The following is a 22,028-nucleotide window of genomic DNA, read 5'->3' on the forward strand; positions in this document are numbered from 1 at the left end:
ATGCAATAAAGGGTTTTGTTTTTCTTCATAATGAAGAATACAGGGGTGCAAGTCGTGGCTTTGTGGTGTTCCATGAGAGGTTTGCTAAAAACTATAGGTTATACTCATGCCTACAATCAAGGCAAGGGTAGCTCAGACAAAGGATAGGTGGGAACTCCCAACAGATGCAACATCAGCAACAACCATTGTGGCACCGAAACTATCAAAGCTATCGGTACATGGCAAATGGACGAAATGAAGTGGACCCATCCATGGTTCCTCAAGGCTTCAGGCTAGTGATGTCATTACTTTTTTATGTTTTTGCTTGTTTCTCCTATGGATATTTAGTGAGCTGGACCTAAATCAGTTCCAGTCATGCAATTTTCTCTTCCACAGATCAATACTCAAGATTTTTGTTTTCCTCGGCAAGCTCACCATAAACCCGACACCATACCTATTCACCAAACTCATGTCATACTCACTACACAACTCCATCTCTTCACACCCACCTAAACCCATGCATGTAACCCACCTAGCCATCAGCACTTACCCACCATCATCCTTCCCAACCTATCATAGACCACATAGTCATTACTCTTTCCCATACCACACTCACTCATTGAACTCTTCTATTATATCAATTTTCACCACCCACTCCCTATTTGCATCACCATCAACCTAACCCATCATCATGCTCACTAGCTTACCCCACACCCGTAACTCACCTAGCCATTAGTATCTTGTCACCTTTCTTCTCATGTGTGCGTAAATGCCCATGCATGATCAACCTAGCTCCATTTTTTCCACTTAGTGTTGACCTTCAAACACCACTCAGTTTTGGTTCCCCAAAACTACCAATTTTCATTACCCACTCCTATGTGCATGGCCACCCTCGTGTCCCCACCCTTCATACCTGCCAAAACCCTTGAGAGACAATCTCAATCTGAACCAAGGAGAAATTGTGAGGCAAACAACTTTTTCCAACATAGCCATCTTTCAGTTGTCGCATGGCCATCCACTCCATTGTTTGGCTCACCCGAAGAAATCCCAACTGCTTGTGGACATCTAAACAATGCCGCAAACAGGGATGAAGGAGAAAGAGAAGAACAACACAGCCAAGCAGCAGTCAGCTTTCTCATGAACCTCGTCGGATCCTCCTTTGGACTTAGCCCCGTTGTCTCAATTTTGAACGCCCCTCTCTACACTGTTGACAAGGGCCAATGCGCTGTCCTCTTTGACCATTTACCAGTGTGATCAAAGATGCCACCAGTAAGAGCTTTGAGTTGATAGGCAACTTTCTTTAAAAGGTTTTGGCTGCGTTTGCGGAAAAGAATAGAGGGATACTTGCATTCACGGTTTTGAAAGCTCCATTTTCAACTTCGTAAGTCCCGATGTAGCTGGAAAAGCAAAAGCACTTTGGTGTTGTCGTTATTCTTTGAAGTGTTTGACCCTTTGATCTTGCTGCCCATGCATTCATGGGCATCCTAGTATCATAAGCTATTCCTATCCAACATTCCAGTTTATGCATAACTCAATTGCAACAAGTTTATAAAACTCTGTGATATGTGGAGTTCCTTGAAGAGAAAGATTGAACAAGAAACTCTTCTTCCAAATGAATCTGAGTCACATGGCCTTTTTAAGCTCATGAACATGTGTTGGCCAAACGCACCAGCAGTGTGTAATTATAACGTGTTTTCCAATTGCAAGCCAAACCCGGAGGTAGTTGCTCTTCTTCATTATTAGCAAGGCTTGGAGAGGTTATCTCGTCTTGAGAGATACCTCAACCATGCATAGAAGAATGCTATAGAATTTAGCAAGATGAACATACAGAGCTAAAATGTGGAAATTAGAAGTTGGAAGGGACCTTGGAATTCTTTAAATATAAATAGTGCTAGGTCAACTCACCACCACCAATGCAACTTCTCTCCACCCTAGGCCCCACTTCTGTATGAGATTGCATGGCCACCTTCAGCATGTCGTCCCAAAGGCCACGTGTTCTCATCTTTTTAATCCCTCGCACTTATTTTCAAAACTTGATTTTTAAAAATCTGTCTTTCAAATGGTTTTAAATCTGTTAAATTTATTTATTTATCTAATTTAATTTACTTATTTGTTTTTTTTAATCTTTTTATTGTTTATTTATTTTATTATTATTATTATTATTATTATTATTATTATTATTATCTTTTTCATTAAAATCTTAAGTGACAAAAACCTAATTTTTAATAAACTTGCTGTCATATTTCATTTAGGCATGCATTTTGTGATTTTATTTGGTTTTTAATAATTTCCATGATAGTGTATTTATTGTTTACTACTAAGGTACGCTCCCGCTCCCACCCAATTTATTTATTCTTCATGCATGATTGGCTTACGATGTATGATTATTCCATGGTATTTATTAATTTCTTTATCAATTGTCACACTTGACTTACCTTATGTAATAGAGACCATTTTTAGGGACTTAGAGGGTGGTATGGCTCACCATCGTACTTTTTCAATAGGTAACCTGACCACTAAACCTAAACTTGGTTTTTCACATACCTGTTTTTCCTTCAAGAATTACACTTAGGGTTTTTATTTCTTATTTTGTTTTTCCTTTTAAAAATAAAAGTAAAATAAGTGGTGACTCCGAAGTCTTTTTCAAAAAATCAAATTTTCACTACATAAAAAAGTGAGTCTCCCCACTGAGTGGGACGCAAGTAAAAAATGCAGGTCCACAAATATATTTTTTGGTTTATGCTTTTAAGTATATTGCTAAATTTTATTTTCAATAATAAAAACAGAAATTTTTGCATTCAAATTGTGGTTAGCTTTTAATTGTTCTGAGCCATGGGGCCATTGGCTGCTAACGATTAACTTTGAACTCTTCTAACCACTAAAAGGTGCCGAAAATATTGGAATAAAATCAAATCACAATATTCTCTTTTAAAAATATACCAAACTTACCACTCATGATACAAGGTTTTAGTTTTTATAAAATGTAAATCTCTAATCTTGCTAAATTAAAAATAAATTGGAAAAAATTAGTAAAATTTTTGTAGGGGTCTTTTGACACATATTATACCACAATAGTAAACAATTTAAAGTTATTGCATGCAAATTTTAAAAATAATATTAAAATATTTTACAGTTTGCTTCCTTTCATTCAAAACCAGGTATTTTGCCCTCTAAACTTATTAAATATCAACATTTTACCTCAAATTACAAATCCTTCATAAAATTATAAAAATATTAAATTTTTTTATTCCAATACTAATATGAAATTGAGTTAAATCAATTTTAAATTAATAGTCTTAAAGTGAAATTTCTTTTTCATACTTTGATTCAAACACTGGTATGACATTAAGTTAAAACAAATTTTAAATTAATAGTCTTGAAGTGAAATTTCTCAAATGTCTTCAAAATATAATAGTTATCAATTTAATTATTAATTTTGATTTTTTTTTTTTTAGAAAGATGTTCATAAGATTGTTCGTGATTTTCAAATATAGTTGGGAAGTGTTGCAACTTTGAATTTGGGTAATAGATTTTTATTTTTATTTTTTTGTATTTTAATATTATTTTTGTATTTAATAAATTATTTATTAACTTTTTAATAAGTTGAAGGGCTTTTTCATTTTCTTGAAAAAAGCCTTAATTTCATATATCGAAATCAATTAATAGATCATTAGAAAACGAAGAATAATAAAACAATTATTTGTTAATTATATTGAATGCCCAAAAAGCAAGATTACATGCTTTGATTACAAGGGGCATCATGGAATGATGCTAAAAAAAGTAAAAATTGATTCTCTTTGTTTTTGTGTAAAACAAATTTAAATATATATAAAGATGGATTTTAAGTAGGGGAATAGGGAGAAAAGAGAGATGGAGAAGCATCTAGAGACGGCGTGTTGTGGGTTGTTGTGTAACACATATGAAACCCTTCCTATATATATATATATGTACATAACATTTCCTACCTACAAACTTAAGAGCCTTTTGCCATTCTGTCAATCTTTATTCTCACTCCGAAGCATTTTGCTTTGATTTGCTTTACTGCAAAAATCTTTTCTCTAAGATGAGGTATTTGTTTTTTCCTTTTATGAAACATTTTGTTTTATTTAAATTTTGAATTTCGCTTTGTGGGGTTGATGTTTCTTGATTTTTCTTGTTAACTTTCTCTTTCGTTTTCTCTGGTTTTTTTTTTTTTTTTTTTGGGGGTTGAATTTATTTCTGGGTCGAGGCGAAATGGTCACAGGAGCCCCAGGAATATGTTTCCATTGCTGTGTCTTGTGTGTTTTTTCTGGGTTGTTTATGGTGCTCGGTGGCTGAGAAAGCTGCCGAGGGGGAAGAAAATGAAAAGTGTGTGGTTGAGGTTTTTAGACTCTGTTTGGCCCTCTAGAAAGTGTGAGGGAAAGGAAGGCAAATGATTGATACTGTGGTTTTAAGGTTTAGCATTTTCTTCTTCTCATCTCCTCGGATGACCGCCTTTAGGGTTTTGGTTAGGGTTTAGTTTAGTTTTTGTTTTTTTGTTTTTTTTGTTTGTTTGCTTTTTTTTCTTTTTCTTTTTCTTTTGATTATCCTCGGAGATGGGCATATGTATATATTGAATGTTTGTCAGTGAAGAATTTTCCCAATAATAATAAGAAAAAGAACCTGTTAAAAATTTGTCCATGGATAAGTGGAGCCCCAGATAATAACCTTTTTCCTGGAATGTTTTTTTATTTTTTTCTTGGAGGAAACAGAGCCTTACGGCTACACTAGCTATAAAGGGCTTTCAATCTTAAACCCAAAATGCATTTCTGTGTCATCAGACTTCTTCTTATAGTAATTTAGAGAATTCAATTTCTTAGTATCCCATTGTTTGTAAGATTGATCAAATGAACTGAGTATAATGCCATTGCCCAACCAGATGATGTGCTTTCTTGTGATGAATTGTTGCTGGGCACAAAAGTCAGTTTCCCTTATATCAATAAATTGTGATTGTTTTTTGTGTTTCAACTCAGCAAAGCCATAAACCCCATCCACTTGGGTTTAGCTGTATGGATCCTTTTCCTTTGCTCTTTGGCTCTGTTTGGACATTATCATGTGTTGATCTCTCATAACTGATGCCTTTTTTGTCCTTTTTCTAGTTTTTTCAAAGCCTTGGCTTGATTGCTGACATCCTGCTTGTTTTCATGTTAAAGTAATAGCTTGATTGTAAAACAACATTACTTTGATAAGTGGGTGGTCTTCATGGTTCATAAGCCCTTATAATGTTGAAGAAATCTGTAGTGTAAGCTTTTAGGGACCTCCTCCAATGTAGTTTTAATGGAGTATTTGACCATTTAGGTACCATTTAGAGATTTTGAGAATTGTAAAATCCTGCTAGTAATGTGAGTCAAAAACTTTGCGATTCAAGTTTGGGTACAATCTAAATACACCACCCCTGTTCTTAGGTTAACCTATAGCATACATCAAAATTTTCCCGGAGATATGTGATATCAAGGTGATTAGAAGGGGCTGTTTGTTAGGTAAATCCATGTCATATGGTTTTAGACTACTAAACACAACATGCTAAAAGGAAACTGCAAATCTTGTAGTATCACTTTTCATTTATTTCATTCATTATCTTATTTATTTATTTATTTGCTAATACATGTTTGTAACTGTCAACTATCAGCCGCCATCCTACAGTGAAATGGGCCCAGAGGTCTGATACCATCTATATCACAATTGACTTGCCTGATGCTAAGGATGTGAATCTTAAATTAGAGCCTGAGGGGAAATTCTTCTTCTCTGCCACCAGTGGAGCTGATAAGATACCTTATGAAATTGACATTGATCTGTTTGACAAAGTTGATGTAAATGTAGGTTCCCGAACCATAATAATGGTTTTCTCCCTTAGTCACATCTATTTATAATTATCGGAATCATGAGGCTTATTGATATGATGTCTGCAGGAGAGCAAGGCTAGTATAGGCTTAAGAAACATCCGCTACCTTGTGAAGAAAGCGGAGAACAAATGGTGGAGTAGATTGTTAAAGCAGGAAGGGAAACCACCTGTGTTTCTGAAAGTTGATTGGGACAAATGGGTTGATGAAGATGAGGAACCGGAAGATAAAGATAAACGTGTGTCATGTTTTCAATCCCTCTTAAAATAGTCAATTACCGTTTCCATTTTTTACTGTCTGAAAAACTTGTTGGCTTGCCTTTGACATGATATTTTGGTTTACAGTAGGAGCTGATATGGACTTTGGCGACTTCGATTTTTCTGTAAGTACTAAATTGGACATATGAAAATTTTGTTTGATGCGTGTGTAGCAGCTCATGGACACATATAAATTTGTGTCTTCTTTATTTTAGAAGCTGAATATGGGCGGTGGTGAAGACTTGGATGATGATGCTGCCGACAAGGATGAAGGTAAATTCGTGATCCATTCATTCCAACATTATTCCATGCATGCAACAATTATTTGTTGGAACTATAGTTTAAAGGAGCTAAGAGTTGGTTCCTCATGGGTTTCCCTGTCCTGGTTGCAGAAAATGATGATAGTGACACAGAAGAGGAGGTTGCAGCAGAAGCAGCACCTGCAGGTGGTGAAGCTGGCACAAAAGCTTGAAGCTTTTTCCAGAATGTGCTTTTAAGCTCACAGCATACTTCCTGTAGTTTCAGTTTCAAATGAATGTTTTTACTTGAGAAACTAGTGTTGGTGGGTGCTTGAAAACTTGAAATATAGCAGGAAGAGTTACCTGGTGGTGAATTCTACGATATTTGTCGGATCCAGGAGGATTGGATTATTGTTGCTCTTTAAAATATCTATTTTCTGAGATGAGTTAGGATGTGAACTTGGTGGTTTTACTTTCCGTGGAATACTTAAGATGCTGTTTATGAGATGACAATGCTAAAATCTAATTCAAGGGTTTATTGATGGATTTTTGTGCTCAAGACGTGTGGTCTCGTTGTATCTTAAAATGGATAATATAGCATATGTCATGTTAGGGTGTTTAGATGGACTGACCCAGCTTTTTGAATGCTTGTGATGGTTTTATCTTCTCATTTTGTTGTATACGGCTAGCCTTATCTGATCATTCTTGGTGATTTGACATGTTCGCCCATTTGGTCTTGGATCTGAAAATGAGCAAATAAATGGGTTTTTCAAAAATAAAAAATGGTTGTAATTTTTATGTAAGATGAAAAGATTCTTGAAGGTGTATATTGAAATTTCTTTTTAATTATTTTAAAATTCAAAAATAAATTATTGTTCAGTATTTAGTTCTACGCCAAAGTCCTTGGGAGAAATTGAATGTTGACTTGTTTCGACTTTCGAGTCTTCCAGGCTTTGATTTGGTGTTGGTAGCAAAGTTAGATGAGTGGTTAGAGCTTTTCAAGTAGAAATAAATGGCATTAAAAGGTATTAGAGAAGCTTATTAGCGTGCCTGCCCCTTGCCCATCATTGCTGACACCAACCAACAGCTCATCACACTCCCTCGGTTTAATTTTTTCAACTTCTTTTGAGGCATATTTATCAACATTCCTGACACTTGAACCATACGATTCGGCAGATTTCCCCCTCATTCCCTTTTAATTATTAAGCAACTGAAAAGTCATTGAACATAAAGATGAATTCTAACTTTACTTTACCACCTTTCTTGTATCCCAAGCAAGGTATGCTTTCGACACACCAACCACCCGTCAAAGCTAGGCTTATCCTCTGCAGACCTGGTTCTCATTCCATCCTAGATACCGAAACTTTAGTGGAATTTCAATAAAGGACCTATGAAAAATGCAAAAAGCGGATGATTTAGAAATCACGACTTGAATTTTTCTCCTCCTTTTTGGGATTCAGGAAAGTAAAATTGGGTAGATTTATTCTCTCAATCATGAACTTGCAGGAATCGGGAATCACCAAATATGTAAAGAACCACAACATAGAACTTGTAATTTAAAAGAGTGCTCATCTTTTTTACCAGAGCCACAACAGATGGCCTCCACCAGTCTAATCCAAATTTTGAACAATGACTTGTATTAAATATGGACTGCAAATACCAGAAACATAAAAATGTATTCAGAATACATCATGTCCTAATCTCACACGGTTTTGATGCAGGTTTGAAAGCCGAGTAAATGGTTATCTTTTCCATCTTATGTGCTCACCCAACGATATCATATATCAGCTCTCCGGCAGTCTCATTGGCAGCACTTCAGCTGGTGGGCGCAAAGTGCAAACCATCTCTTTTGTCTTCCCAAAATAAACCTGCACATTTATGTGGGCAGTGAGCTCTCTAAATATGTACGATCAAGAAACAATGCTTAGGGGCCTTATGGTAAGGCAGCAACAAATACAATCAAAGATGAGCAGAGAACAGGATACCTGATCCAAAGAGTTTCTCAGCTTACTCTCCATCTCTTCTATCATCTTTCCCATGTTACAAAGATGGCCATCAGCAATTGAGAGATCCATATTCATCTAGAAAAAAGGGGAACAAAACTCTTGAGCTTGCTATCTAGAATATTACATATCTCCAAGGACAGGCAACAAACTCTTAATTATCACTTCATCCTTTGTGTGTTATCACAGAATTCAACCTTACCAATAATACAGTATAAGGGTGAGTATTCAATCAGTAAACATTACTTTAGAGTGCAAAGGAAATTATATGTACAATTGAAGATGAATTATCATGGAATATCTACTCCTTAAAGAGACATCCAACCATGTGGATGGACTCTAAAGTCTATTAAGCAGGGCATTTCACCCGGAGAACTAACTTTGCTAACAAAAGTTCCATTAAGTATGGACAGCACCAAAATGGGTAGTGAAACTACAAGCAGGCAAGCAGGGCCCATAATTTCTCAAATATTGAGTTTCTTGCCTCTCATTGCCAGTTCCATGAGAGTTGTATCATGTTAGAAGGCAGTATAACATTCTCCAGAACATCTTAGCTCCATTTGGTGCAAGGGCATAAGATCCAGAAAAAGGTTCCAGAGAGAACTCACAATATTGACAGTTATATTGACAACAATTCATGTGTCCTCCCAAATGAAAGGAGAATTTTCATTTTCATTCATATCTGTTATGCATGTAACTAAACAATATTGCATGCCAACATCATGATTATAGTTACAGATGATTCACGCAACCAAGTAAGTAGCCTCATTCCGACCATCAAGCAGCCCAAGATCAGCACTTGATAATGCTACTTGTGGAACAAATGCTACATAATGTATTATTATTGTAAAAAAGCAAAAGAAAACTAATTTGGCTTCTCTACTCAATTTGCTACATTACTATCTGAAACTCCAAGGTATGCAACTCATCACTATAACTAGAACAGCCTTCAGCAAAAGAGTTGAGCCTAAATTTTCAATAATTTTGTTAATCTTCTTGATGTAAATTACAATAAAGAAAGGTATTTGCAATGAAAATGCAAGAGCAGTAGCCATCTAGTTGGTAATTCATATCATACAAAGAGGTCCTGGTTACAAAAAACAAAGAATGAGGGATTACAAATGAATATGAGACAGTAAATTAAAGATCCCAAATTCTTTGACAATCAGCAGCAAAAACCCCTGTGTAAGTACTTAAAAGAGCGTCAAATAGGTAGGAAAATTACATGACACCAAAACTACCTCTTCCTATGAATAGAGCTCATTCATACTTGAGAACGAATAAAATCAATTGCAGAACCTGTCCCTTTCTTCTTATTAAGATGACTGTGTAAACCTCCTTTTGCATGCACCATTGGATCATTCAATTGTCGATCAGAGTGATTTTTATCTTTCAAGATTTATAGACTAATTGCTTTTATAGGCAGGAAAGCAAATTTCAGTAATGTTGTGCTTCTTCCTAACTTTTCATAGATATGTTTCAAACATTCATTAATGAGCATAAAAGTTAAATTCTTAAACTAAATAACAAACATAAGTACCTGTCTTCGAATTGATCCTGACAAACTGAATGTGCCTGATGACTGATCATTTGTAGTCAATGACAGCATAACGGTACTGGTTAAACAGTAATGGGTTATTCCTTCCTCATCTGGCCCAACCTACATGAAACAATTAGAGTTGCATAATGACAGATAAATGTATGACAAAATACTTGTAACAAGAATAGAGAAGGGGAGAGACAAACTGAACCCCCATCATTTTTGGATTCCACCAGCTGAGTCACTGGCAGATAGATTCTACCTCTATAACATGTATAGCATCCCATGACCCCTCCTGCAGATAACCTCTTCTGCCATGTCCTGTCTTTGATCCATCTTTATTCACAAGAATGATTGAGAATCAGTAAATAAAGTACAAACATTTATCCACTGGAAAATTGAAAAAATTACCTTTCTTTATTAAGAAGCAGCCCACAAATCCTTCATTCTCGTCCTCCCACATATAAACTGATGAAATGCCACCTTCATAATACCTACCAATTTATTGGTTAATTGAAATGCTAATTTTGTGCTTCTTTTGAAAATGAGAGGAATGCAAAAAGGATCTGGAAAATAGATTATTTTTCATGTCAAAATTATCAAAGGAATGAACTCAAGTACGAGGTAAGTAAAGGACCTCACTGGTCACGGTAAATTGAGAAGACTTCATTTGCTTCAATTTCAAGTTTCCTCAACTCTGAAGATGGGTAGGGGCCGTCTTCCAGTGGTGGATGGTATTTATTTGACCAAGGTGATCTGCAACAAAAATTGGAACATAAAATATGATATACAAGTTATAGCTGATTTTCACTAGAGAGAAAAATGCAAGGTCATAAAAATTTTACTGAAGATATTGCCCTAGAGTGAAATTGGCAAAGCAATATTTAGGTACCTGACCCCAAATAATTGGATAATTTTTTCTGAATTGTATTGTGAAGTTCTTGTAAGTCTCATAGGAGTTCTATTAATGTGCTAAGAAACCAATATATGGAAAGGAATCATTGATTTTAAAATATGTAAGGCTCCATGGTGCCAGTGTATTGCATGCTATGAGGTACATGTTGTATACATACAGTTACAACCCTCTGCATGTGGATTTGTCATATTATATATATATTTGTTATATACAAGTGAAAAAGAGCCAAAAAAAATTTTAACGATGAGATCATTGAGTTTAGAGGTTGGTGGCATGCTCCCCACATCATGCAACTGCAATTTATGGGATTCCTGCACAAAAATTTCCTAGAAGTGCTCATGATGAATGAACTCATCTTGAAAAGAGCTCAGTTTCCAATCCCCCATTCACAGGCTATGAGCAAGTCCACCGCCATTTATGCAGATTAGATCACTAAGACACCAGAAGGTGGCAATGCATAGTAAAACCTCTAGAGGTGGTGTAACAGGTGCCTGGGATCAAATCCCTTCATTAGGGTTTGTGTTAGTCCATGTACAGGTGAAATATGGCCCCATCATATGATTCATTACTGCCCTTGGAATAAAATAGAAAAAAGAAGATAGCTATCATTTAAACTACAATTTTTGAAAGCAAATGGTTGTGCACTTACCTGTAAGAGTCAGCATCTCTGTTGTACTCACACAATATAAACTCCTTTCCACTGTCCACATCACATAAAACCTGCTTTCTCAAACTAAAAACCTTAGTCCTATACTTTCCAACTTATTCAACAGAGGAAGCAATAGTACAGAGAACCAATATTACGCCATAGAGACAAGGAAAATCGCTTTTTCACTGAATATAAGAATATTTCCAAAGGGATGCAAACTTAGGAAACAAGAATATTTGTCACCGAATATAATAAAGTAGACAGGACAGTCAGTATAAGGAATGGCAGACTCTCCCACTGATAAATGAAAAGGCGATATTTCCATTTTTTTTTAAAAAAAATAAACCATAGAGAAACTAAGATATATTTGACAATGTTATCTGAATACATTTGAAAGATTTTTTTATTATTTTTTTGAAAAAAGGTGTATCAAATATATCTTAAAATTATTAGCTCACAAACACATTTTGGAAGTAAATTAGAGAATCAGAAAACTTTCAAAATTTTCACAATTATACCAGTTTAGAACAATAAAAATAGAGCAACTGTTTGATGTACAATGCATCTTCCTAACAGAAACTTCAATTCATTAACTGTAAATTGTTTAAGCCCTGCAGGTTGTACTTAAGTTTCGTGTGTTCAAAAAAATATGAATCTAATATGGCATGATCTAGAAAATTTGTACATACCATTTAAATTAAATTGCAGAAGCTCCAACAAAAATAATTGGACAAACAATCACAACATCAGATATTAATCAATTATAGATTCATTCGTTAGAGCAATTTCTTTTAATCAAGGTCTTGGGGAATGTTTTTACCAGCTATGTCAACAAAAGAGAAGAGTCCACAGAGCAAAGAGTGAGTTTAGCACTGGTTCTGAGAGTAATTATTTCTGCCTCAAGTGATATTTCCAGTATACCATGATTATCTCCCTCTCTTTGGCATTTTCTATTAACATTTCTATTTAGAGAAAAAAAAATCATCATCAATCATTTAAAGCACTACTGGTAATTTACAAAACGCTCCTGATCCAATTGCTGAGACTGGATTTTTATGCATTTAGAGTCTAATACAAGTGCTAGGGCTAGGCAGCTTCAATATCTCTTCACCAAGGGTAATGTTTGGTTAGTGAATCAAAGTGCGATCTACATTTCCTTTTTAGGTTCTACATCAGCATAAGAGGAGCACGTTTCTTTATTCAGATGTGGTGAAGATAGTACGCATTGAAATTCAAAATTCAAAAATTCAAAATTAATTTTTTCTTTCGTCTTCCCACGCTTTCACGGCAACCAACCGCGAGCTAGGGCTAAACACCTTCACACCACACCCTAAAACCTCCAAATATCAAGAATCTGAAACAATCCACAAAAGAAGTCCAAAAATCCAAAGAGAAAAAACACACAGAATTGAAGAGAGAGTTAGAGACCTGGAGAGGCTGATCGACTTGAGAGAGGAGATCGGAGGAGAGGTGGGGCAAGAGCCCAAGCAGCGCGGAGAGAGCCGTCTCCGAGTGCTTGGGATGAATCCGTCGCATCAGCCCCAACGCCGCCTCCATTTCATTCAACAGTTGAATTCGGTTAGGCTCTAGGCCCACCACCGCAACCACCACACAGCGGTCAACGTCGGCACCACCGGCGCTGCTCAGCCACCGGAACGACGACGAGAGAGCGTCGTTGGTTTGATTGGTCCGAGTTTCGCTCGCGGGAACCTTGTATACGAAGTTCGTGAGATTTGGTTTTTGGGGTGACTTCCGGTGCTTCGCAAGCCCATTTTCTTATTATAGGCCTACACACACCTCATTATTTTATTTCTCTTTTCAAACAAAAATAATCATTGCTTTTAGCTGCTTAGAAAAGGTTAGAATATTCAATATTGTTTCTTCACTTTTTCTTTTCAGATAAATAATAATAAGACATTAAGATCCATTAAAAATAATTTTTTTAAAATAAATTATTTGTTAGAATAAAATTGAATTTTTTTTTAGGTATTTAGTGGACTCACAAGAAGAATCGAAGATATATAAAATAATTAAAAATATTTTATATTATTTATGAAGAATAGATTTGAGAATTTTTTTTTTCATATTTGAGTTTTTCAATAAAATTTTATTTATGAAAATAATTTCAATTATTTTTAAAAATCAATTTTTAATTAAGATATCGTTTAAATGCATTTTTTTGTTTTTTTTTTCCCCCTCTGGTGTAATCTAATTGATCAAAGCGAACATTGGAAGTGTGAGTGGTCCTAATAAATAACACATAGTTCTCGATTTTAATCATGTTATTAAGGAATAATAGATTTGAGAAAATTGTTTTTTATATTTGAGTTTTTCAATAAAATTTTATTCATAAAATAATTAAAATTATTTTTAAAAATCAGTTTTTAGTTAAGATATTGTTTAAATACATTTTTTTTTTTTTTTAATGTAATCCAATTGATCAAAGTGAACATTAGAAGTGTGAATAGTCCTAATAAATGATACATGATTCTAGATTTGAATCATGTTATTTGTGAAACCCTAAATTTATCGTGTTGATTGTTATGAGACGGTCAACATCGTAAGGTTTTGGTCTCCATGGAGAGTTAAGGGTTTGGACATGGAAGATTCCTCGGTTTAAAAAAAAAAAATACATTTTTTGTTTTATTTTTTTTGGAAATGGAAAATGATAATAACTGCTATGCAAAATATAAAAACACTTTGAAACCAATCCTACCCTAAAAAGATAAAAACTTTTTATGAATTGTTTAAAAAATTGAGGTATCAAAAAAAAATTATTACATTAAATTTTAAAAATAATTTTTAAGGAGAAAAGATAAGTTGGTACTTTTTATACAAGATTTATTATATAAAATATAAAAATGATTATTAAAAAGAAAGTGAATGAAAAAGAGACTAGGATTTTTGAAATCTTGATTATTTCCAAGGATGGGGAATCCATGGAGCAAATGCATAAGGGTGTTTGGAAGTTGGAAAAGGTGTAATCCAAACTTGAAGACACATGGGCAACTTTATTGATACAGAAGCATATGGATATGGTAATGTAGGCGTGAAATGTGTAGTGAATTGAGGAGACAATTCCCCCTAATTCAGGGGGATACTTTTAGATGTCTTAGTAGAATAGAAATTGGAAAGGGAATATTACAAGGGAGGATAGAAGGGAATGGATAACTGTGGAGGGTGAGCATCATAGAGAGTGAGTTGTGTTTGGGTCCCTTTTACCCACAGTGATGATGCTAACTGATGACTTGATTTCATGGCACCACTCACTCACCACACACAGCCATGCCAGCCATTTGCTTTTGTTTTTGCATGCCCATTTGGACCCACATACACTCCTCTAATCATTCAACCACTCTCCCTCTTTCCTCCAAATCTACTATAAGCCCTTTGCCTCTTTCCCATTGTTGAATTATGTTATATACCACTTCCAACTTCCAAGTGAAACATGAAAGGGCAAATTTAAGATTGGATACAAAGGCCTTGTTTGGATTGATGTCTCAGAAGTTACAAACTTTTTTTTAAGCTCAATAAGAGTTGCATACTTGTTTGGCTAATTTTATTCAGCCAACTTATAATACTGAAAAATAACTTCATACCGTCTATATAAATATAGGGGCATTGTGTACTTAGCATTTAACATCCTTCATCAGTATTAAAGTAGATAATGGAGTCACTTGCATATTGCATATCATTAAAAGGCCTTGGTAACAACAAAAAAAGTCACCCCGGGTATAGATACAATTTGTTTTGAAAATTTCTCATATACTTCAACTCAAATTCAGTTCAGGAATCTCAAATTCTATTAGCAGCTTGTGCTTCTTTTGCAACAAGTATTTCAGTCTGGGTTCAGGCCAGATACTTTAACAAGGCTCAGGGTGAATATTGGACCACAATGGCCCAAACTCAAACCGTCTAGACTGAGATTTCACTCTTTGGCCGGGTTGAAAATCACCTGTTTCAGGCTCAAAGTAGATTTCTGGCAGAGACAATACACTTTGGGTTGCAGAAAAGCTATTCCTCACAGGAAAGCACCCGTCACGATGAGTTACTCTTTATCAAAGTTCAAAAGCTCAGGGGACCATTGAGTTGTAGCTCAGCAGTGAAGGGTGGGTTAGGCTAAGGATGAGGTCCCAGAGTTGATTCAAAAAGCCGAAGAGCGTCTGTTATCACAAAAGGAAACATGAAACCTGAGAGTTGCTTTCATTTCCCCTGAGTAAAGGTCAGGTGATATAGACAATTATCATTATTCATTTTATGAAACCAATTATTTCTCATTTCAAAGACAACATTACAGTGATGAACAGAAACTAATGTATATGAAACAATAATCTAGAAAATACTAGAGTAATGAACAAAACTGGTATGTTAAAAAAATAAAACTAAGCTAATGGACACATAAAATTAGCGACACCACTGAAAGCACTGAAATCTTTCTTCTCAGTTGTCTTGATAAACTCTTACCTCATGTGCTTGAGTTAAATTTGGCACGTCGCTCTTCATATGATGCTGTAACCAGTTGAACCAATAATAAGAGTTAGAAACCTTATTAGGTGTTGACATAAAATGTAGAAGATGACAAAACTTGGAGAAAGAGAGGAAAAAAACAGAAGAAGGAAATGCTGTAAGTGGGGGTTTTTATAAAAATGAAATACTAGAACTGATTTCACAACTTTTTTTAAAAAAAGCATGGGTAGTCTCATCCAGCTAGCAAGCTGCTTAACAACCATAGGAAAAATAAACAAGGAAAAAATGAACCTCTGTATGCAAGGAAAATTATGCATCTAGCACTTCTGTTTGTTTTGACAGAAGTAATATATCCTTTATGACTATGGACAGCTGATAGCAATGATGTGAAATGTGTGCACTCCTCATTGTCATTTTCTCAAAGTTCAACACAAGTTCTAGAAATAACTTACGTAAATTTACTTACTACGAAAAAATATTCTGATTTTTGGAGGAAGTTTTTCTTGTATAATGGACAAAGGATTACTAGACTTTGCTTTGCAATGTATTCACTTCCAAAGGTAAATTTCAATGACAAATAGATAATATATACACACACACATACATACATACATAGATTAACATCGAGGTTAGAATGAATAGTTCAAAACAAGTCTTTTCATGCATCCAATCATTTATTGAGAATAAAAAGCCATCAATAGAAACCCATCTTGTGAGCTCTCCCTAAATTTAAATTCTGTGGCTTGTATTTTTATACGCACAACATCATCACACCAAAACCCATATTTGAGTTCTACAATCAAAATTTTAGGTCCCCACTCATTAGAAGCTTACGTCTCTTGAAGTTTCACGCGCCATATTCAAATTTAGTTTTACGGCTTGTGTGATCAAACAGAGATAGTTTTGGAGCTCAATTTTAATGATGAGGATGATGAATGGAACTCATCCTAATTGTGCTTGAGGAAAGAGCTTGTGAGAAAATAAAGGTACCCTCATAATAGTCCTGCCATTAATTAAAAACTCCCACCAATTCCATATGAATAACATTCAAGCAACCAAGGGTTCCCATCTTATATCATGAAATAAATTTGCTAGTAAATATATTTAAAATGTGTATGGTATTGTAGGACTCACGCTCAGTTGGCCGTGACATTAGATCAATATGAGCAGCCTCCTTCTTGATGGTTCCATTATTTAGTGAATTCTGTTCTGAAGATTCAAAGGTGGCCTCATCAGTTAAGAATATAAACAAGCAGAGAGAAGTAAATGGAAAGAAGAATGATATGAAGGATTATTACTTTCGGCACTATTTGCTGAAGGCAAACAGGATAGCAGAGCCTCATGAAAGATTGCAGCTTGGAGCTGGTAAGTTCGGCACTCATTTTCCAAGTGCATGCGTAAAGCTTGGCCAGCATCTATGCATAACAAAGTAAAGCTTTCAGAAGAAATTCAATATTGCATGTAAAACCATACAACAATCAGCCAGCATATAATGTAATAGAAAAATAGGATGCGAAAAGAAGTGTATGAACTGCCCAAATTCAAACAGGCTCAGTCTGATATCATTTACTATGAAATTCCAATCAGGAATCAAGTTTGTTTTACTTAGGCAACCTGAATTGCATTTTCATTTTAGTAAGACGACTACTGACATATTGAATAACTATGCCAAATTAGATGCGCAGTTATTTGGCAATAATATAAAAGTAAAATAACAGATATACAATGATTTTTGTAGATTCAAAAAATTGACATAACCATAATTTCCAGAGTCCAAAACAAATAAAGTAAAACAAGCAAAGGTCTATTTCGCTACACTAATAGTAAAAAATGATACAGATGCCAGGTGCAGGAAGCAAAAGGAGGAGGGGGGGAGGGGTGGTGGTGGTGGGGGGTGGAGCACTGTTGTGGTGCCGTAAAAATGCTAAATTCACCAAATTTGATCCCTTCTTGATATTTAAAGCAGAACCATAACAAAAAGTCTCATTTTTTTCTTGATTAAGTCAAGTTATTTCATATGCTTCTGTGATTATTAATATATGAAATGGTGTTTGTCATGTCTTATAGACAAGATTTATTGAGTGTAGTGCAAGGAAATTTAAATGTTTGAAGAAACAAAAAGTTTAGAACAGATCCAGCTTTGCACCTGTGATTAAAGTACCTGATGAACAAATAAACTTGAGACCTTCAAATTCACAGGATTCAAGAACCAATGGAATCTCAGGGGCCATGGCGTATTGAGGTTTTCTTGATGTCCTTTCTGTATCCAATAATGCATCTACCACCTACACACATAAAAACCAGATATGAGTTCCTTCCAAATTGTAGAAATAGAAGATCTATGGGCAAAAGTCACTTTCCAAGAGATGGAAATTAGGTTTCCTCTAAGCAAAGGAACCATTCATTAATAGGACTTAAAAGATGCAGCTGAAGGGGCCTGCAAGCAAGAAGCTATGGCCCATTAATTGGTAAATGATTTTGAGTTTTCCTATGCCAAATTTTTAACTTATAAACTTCCTTTTATTGATTGTTGTTTCAGGAGTGACTAAGCATTGAAAACACAACCATTTTCAGCCACAAACATGGAATGCCATTATTTAATTTATCAAACCTTTTGAAACTTCTGATGCACATAGCATAAAGATGACTCATGAATATATAGCAATAAATAGTCAGCACAAAGCAACATGCAAGAGGATTCGTCTTCTAATGTCCCATCTAAAAGACCTGATAAAAAACATTAATTGTAAATTTTAGTTCGACTGTTAGAATATCATTTCTTAATGGGTATGGCCATATCAGAAGATTTCAGGTGCATGTGTAAGCTACATGCACTCTGTTGAATGAAGTTCTTGCCACCTCCATTCATCTCATCTGTCTATGTGTGCCTGCCCAACAAAGAAACATGCAATGTGGTGACAACAAACTGTTGTTACCCATCCTTTTGGTTTTCTTGATCCCCTCATAGATGTTTCTTTTTATAATTTATGAGTATGCCTGCTATGGTCTTGGACAAAATAAAATAAGCTGTAAAATTCAAAGTCGCTGGTTTTGCGTACATTGAATTCCTTCCCTGGGTGAAAAGAGTCTCACAGAAACAAAATCTAGAAAACAAGCAGTTATAAGGATTTCTGGTACGCACATCAGGGGATTCAAGACCTTGGCCAATCATAAATAGTACAGCAACCATGCACCGGACCTGGTGCCATAGGAAAGCACTGCCTTTAATTTTTATTGCCCAAAGTTGATTTCCATCATATCTGCAGATAATTTTGAATTTTTTACAAAAATTTTGCAGAATTCTGTACAAGAAAAATAAATAGACAATTCTCTTTTTCCTCTTACATTAAGAAGTTACTCTGCCAAAAATAAGTTACCCAAAATATGTGGCAAAATTAACAAACACATTTATACACAAATTGAGCAGAAAGGGATACATCAAAATGCCCCTAAGGCCAGGTTTTAGAATTTAGACAACAAAATATCAACTAAACTATATATCCTGAATCACACTGTAAAGATACAATTGGGTTTCTTACAAAGATATGATAAAGAAATTCTACACAAGAATAGTTAGGACAAACAAATGTAATTTTCTGTAAAAGCATATGCATGTTAAAGTATAGTAGTATGAACTCCTATTTTAGCAAAAATCATGAAGCAATAGAACATTTTCTTTTAGTAATATACTGATATGAATACTCAATCAAGACCATTTTACCACAAAATGAGCCATATAAAGGCACCTAATACCCTCTATCTCTTCCCTCACAAGCAATCCAACATCTAATTACATTCCCCCCAAGCTAGATAAGTAATACAGTTGAATAACTACATTTATTACAAACTTGAGCATCCATAATACATTCTTAGCTATATCTATCAATATATATCCATAAGCAAGTACGAATATATGCATGTATTAGTGTATATAGTACATATTCAATCTTAAACTCTAGGGAGACTAATCCTGTGAACTCTGATTAGGAATTGGATGATTGCAATTTATATGTTCTTTGCTTCATGTTCATGTTCCATTGGAACAAACATAACCTATAAGCATTTTCATTGTGACATTGCTCCCAGATAATTATGGTTGCATGATCTTTTCAACAAAAAAATCAAATTTGGTTACAGTTCATGCCAAATACAAGTTTGGCTTCAGATTGGATTTTTGGTTCAGTATAGTAGCCTTGTTCCTGATTTTCAATCATGTAAGCCTAGGCTTCTATTCAACATAACTCCACTGATGCTACTTAATCAGTTAATCTTGAACCTGGAGACTAAAAAAGTTACACCATAATGAATATAGAGACTATATTTTCTACATCTTCCACATTACACAGACACGTTTACAGTAAGATACACATAGACGTGCACACACAGATATATATACATTGAAGTTTGGAAAAAAAAAAATGGACCTAAAGAGAAACAGAAAAATTCAACTAAGCAAATCTCTATTGGACCATTTTGGCTCAGCTACCCAAATCCTTGCAATTTTTCTGTGTCTAATACAGTCAGAGAATTGTTTCAACAATCAATATCTCTCGTCATTTCACTTTCTTGCTCCAAGAATTGAATTGTCAACAGTTAAAAGGAGCCATTTTCTTACTTTTATTCTAATGGTACACTTTTGATGTGCCTTTCTTGTTTCTACAATGTTATACACTTCCCATGAATCACTACAGCCATCATCAGTGTTCATTAGCTATGATAAATAATAATAATAATCATGATAACAATAATAAAAACGTGCAATCATCAGAATTCATTGGCTATGACTATACTGTCTCAGGGAAAAACAAGAAAAAAATGTCATATAAATAAGGTTTCTCCATGCTAGGTTACTTTTCAAATGAAGCCCTTTTTGGGGGTCTTATTATTGGTAACGGAATCACTAATTTGTGATTTCCTTTTCTAGCAGGGAACTTGGTCAACTATATATATATAAATAATTCATAGCCAATAACATAATGTGATTATAGTGTTATACATTTATGTCATCCCCAAATGTAGATGCAGTTCTTGCTGAATCACAATAAATCTTCTAGTGCACACATTAGTTTTCTCAATTACTTCATCACTTTTCCTTGGTGAGGGTGCATTTTTGGGTGAACCAACATTGGTATTAGAGCTTTCTCTCATTCTATTCAGAGCTGCAAAATAATTTTTTGTTGTAGGTGGATTCAACTGGTTTCCCATCAAGTTGCATTTGACCACATTGGTCATGAACCATAAGGTTTTAATGAACATTTATATGGGGTAATTTTTCAAGGAAACTTCTTTTTTGGGGTTTAAATGTTGGGAAGAAATTACTAATTTGTGTGATAAGGAATTTAGTTCCAAACTTCGTATATAATGTGATTCTTTGTCCAACAAAGAATTTGGTTGCGAACTTGGTATGTCTCTCCGCCATCAATAAGGCTCACTAGAGTGAGACGAGTGTCTGAGGATTAGTAAAGAGGCAAGGAGGAGAACAGAAGAGCATCATGAGCAAGGAAATAAGGTTATATTTCATGGATTAGGCACCAAGAACAAGGAATGGGGTTTTATTTCAGGGCATGGTTCTTATTATGGAACTTCCGGACAAAATAACATAAGATGCAGTCAAATAACAGAAGAGCAAGCAGTAAAACAATTTAGACGTTAAAAATTATAAAGCTTGGTGTCATCAGTCAGGATCAATGAAGGATATTTGCTAATTCAAACAAGTAACGGGACAGAAAACTTGTTTACTAATGTCAACCTATTATTGGTAGGAGCAATTTCAAATGAAATGATATGTCGTCTGTAGTTGTGAACATTCACTGCATCCATCTTACAGAAATTTCGGAAGTCATGTTCCCCAACAAATTTCTTACCAGCACTCTCCATTGCCTGGTGAAGCACAAACCAAAGAAAAGGGAGTTTTTCAGCCTTCTACCTTTTCAGTATGAGCAGTACTTTAATGGGTTGACAAAATATTAAACCATGGGAAAGGGGAAAAAAAGTTTCCTACCAATATATTCAGATTTCCTCTCCAGAAAAAGTACTTATATTCTCTGCTCAAACAGCTAAACCTGCACTTGTTAAGAAAGCATTAGATTACACTAAACTGAGTGAAAGCAAGTGTAATAA

At 34.8% G+C, this 22,028-nt stretch overlaps 3 protein-coding genes across 5 annotated transcripts in view; 1 reads left to right on the top strand and 2 right to left on the bottom strand.

Annotated features, from left to right (window-relative positions):
* The first annotated feature begins 3,839 nt into the window (after nucleotides 1-3,839).
* LOC100264829 (co-chaperone protein p23-1) lies at nucleotides 3,840-6,846 on the top strand. The gene is made up of 6 exons (XM_002265184.5): nucleotides 3,840-4,047; nucleotides 5,627-5,813; nucleotides 5,907-6,075; nucleotides 6,182-6,219; nucleotides 6,310-6,367; nucleotides 6,487-6,846. Exons 1-6 carry the CDS (start codon nucleotides 4,043-4,045, stop codon nucleotides 6,564-6,566), a joined length of 537 nt encoding a protein of 178 aa, XP_002265220.1. The 5' UTR covers nucleotides 3,840-4,042; the 3' UTR covers nucleotides 6,567-6,846.
* A 1,013-nt stretch (nucleotides 6,847-7,859) lies between these two features.
* On the bottom strand, nucleotides 7,860-13,249 carry LOC100242539 (probable F-actin-capping protein subunit beta). The gene is made up of 8 exons (XM_002265099.5): nucleotides 12,870-13,249; nucleotides 11,442-11,512; nucleotides 10,519-10,632; nucleotides 10,288-10,370; nucleotides 10,139-10,212; nucleotides 9,877-9,996; nucleotides 8,319-8,414; nucleotides 7,860-8,201 (listed from the first exon to the last, which is right to left on the bottom strand). Exons 1-8 carry the CDS (start codon nucleotides 12,996-12,998, stop codon nucleotides 8,118-8,120), a joined length of 771 nt encoding a protein of 256 aa, XP_002265135.1. The 5' UTR covers nucleotides 12,999-13,249; the 3' UTR covers nucleotides 7,860-8,117.
* A 1,767-nt stretch (nucleotides 13,250-15,016) lies between these two features.
* LOC100244254 (uncharacterized) overlaps nucleotides 15,017-22,028 on the bottom strand; it is a 41,326-nt gene continuing 34,314 nt past the window's right edge. The window contains exons 9-16 of one of the 3 annotated variants that reach the window (XM_010647510.3): nucleotides 21,910-21,970; nucleotides 21,658-21,788; nucleotides 19,051-19,168; nucleotides 18,070-18,193; nucleotides 17,207-17,323; nucleotides 17,043-17,117; nucleotides 15,906-15,950; nucleotides 15,017-15,604 (exon numbers count right to left, since the gene is read on the bottom strand). In XM_010647510.3, coding sequence (XP_010645812.1) covers nucleotides 15,907-15,950; nucleotides 17,043-17,117; nucleotides 17,207-17,323; nucleotides 18,070-18,193; nucleotides 19,051-19,168; nucleotides 21,658-21,788; nucleotides 21,910-21,970 — 670 coding nt within the window. In that variant the 3' untranslated portion in view covers nucleotides 15,017-15,604; nucleotide 15,906. Of the gene's footprint in view, nucleotides 15,605-15,905; nucleotides 15,951-17,042; nucleotides 17,118-17,206; nucleotides 17,324-18,054; nucleotides 18,194-19,050; nucleotides 19,169-20,523; nucleotides 20,594-21,657; nucleotides 21,789-21,909; nucleotides 21,971-22,028 lie in introns of all 3 variants that reach the window. The other 2 variants (XM_010647509.3, XM_019217861.2) reach the window with 2 other exon arrangements.

Source organism: Vitis vinifera, chromosome 18, assembly GCF_030704535.1.
Source record: "Vitis vinifera cultivar Pinot Noir 40024 chromosome 18, ASM3070453v1".
Taxonomy (NCBI): domain Eukaryota; kingdom Viridiplantae; phylum Streptophyta; class Magnoliopsida; order Vitales; family Vitaceae; genus Vitis; species Vitis vinifera.

Coding starts and splice junctions, on each gene's coding strand:
- LOC100264829 (XM_002265184.5), top strand. Junction 6,220..6,309: donor TTGGCGACTTCGATTTTTCT/GTAAGTACTAAA, acceptor TCTTTATTTTAG/AAGCTGAATATGGGCGGTGG. Junction 6,368..6,486: donor TGCTGCCGACAAGGATGAAG/GTAAATTCGTGA, acceptor TCCTGGTTGCAG/AAAATGATGATAGTGACACA.
- LOC100242539 (XM_002265099.5), bottom strand. CDS start 12,998: ATGGAGGCGGCGTTGGGGCTGATGCGACGGATTCATCCCAAGCACTCG. Junction 11,513..12,869: donor AAGTCGATCAGCCTCTCCAG/GTCTCTAACTCT, acceptor TTGAGAAAGCAG/GTTTTATGTGATGTGGACAG. Junction 10,213..10,287: donor CTGCTTCTTAATAAAGAAAG/GTAATTTTTTCA, acceptor TTGTGAATAAAG/ATGGATCAAAGACAGGACAT.